At 45.8% G+C, this 885-nt stretch overlaps 1 protein-coding gene across 2 annotated transcripts in view; it reads right to left on the reverse strand.

Moving 5' to 3' along the window:
- Positions 1–495, reverse strand: part of syde2 (synapse defective 1, Rho GTPase, homolog 2 (C. elegans)) — a 44,583-nt gene extending 44,088 nt beyond the window's left edge. Inside the window, exon 1 of one of the 2 annotated variants that reach the window (XM_079848253.1) lies at positions 226–495. In XM_079848253.1, coding sequence (XP_079704379.1) covers positions 226–310 — 85 coding nt within the window. In that variant the 5' untranslated portion in view covers positions 311–495. The other variant, XM_079848252.1, reaches the window with a different exon arrangement.
- Positions 496–885: the final 390 nt, after the last annotated feature.

Consider the following 885-nt stretch of genomic DNA (forward strand, 5'->3'; position numbering starts at 1 on the left):
CATCTGTTGGTTTTAATGGCTCTGATTGGGCTTTTGAATCGCAACTTCCGAAGCCTATCGAGTCCCCGATCGTGTGGAAGCGCTTCGGTTCGGGTTGATCCGAGACCCCGGGGACTGGGCCCCTGGTCCGGTGCGAGTCCGGTTCTCGCGACCCCGGTCCGGTTCTCATCTCACGTGATAAATAATAATCTCTGTCTGACTGCGGTTGAGAAACTTTTTCTTTACCTTCTCTCGCCCGGTTCGCGTCTTTCCCTTTGGGTTTCTTGCCCCTGAGTTTGGCTAGAATTGTCCTCCGCAGAGGATCAGCCATCGGTACCGATCCGGTCCTCCAGCGTTAGTTCCGATCAGCGGCGCTCCGGAGCTGAAGTGACCGAGCGAGAGGCGCGTCTGAGCGGGCAGGAGAGTCCGACACACCGCGGTCTGAGCGAAGCTCCATGATCCACTGATCAAATCACACACACATACACATTCACATTCTCTCTCTCTCTCTCTCTCTCTCTCTCTCTCTCTCTGAATAGTTCAGATAGTTTCTGTGGGGGTTAAAGGTTTAGAGGCGGAGCTCAAACAAACTCCACATGCAGCCTAGATCTCTGCACTAGCTTGCTAACTAGGCTATTTTATACAGGGTTACACTTTATTTTTAAGGTGTCATTGTTATAATGTAATTAAATATTTAAGTACACTGCAAAAAATGCTGTTCTTACTCAGTATTTTTGTCTTGTTTCCAGTCCAAATATCTAAAAAATCTTAAATCAAGATGCATTTCCGTTTTTCCCCCCTTTTGTTTATTTTTGTATAGCTTTATTTATTTATTTTTTGCACTTAAAAAAAAGAAGTATTTTACACGCCTGTGGATTACCAAAGCCTCACTGTGAATAAATATCA

The sequence above is a fragment of the Squalius cephalus genome (genome assembly GCF_949319135.1).
Source record: "Squalius cephalus genome assembly, chromosome: 18".
In the NCBI taxonomy this organism is placed as follows: domain Eukaryota; kingdom Metazoa; phylum Chordata; class Actinopteri; order Cypriniformes; family Leuciscidae; genus Squalius; species Squalius cephalus.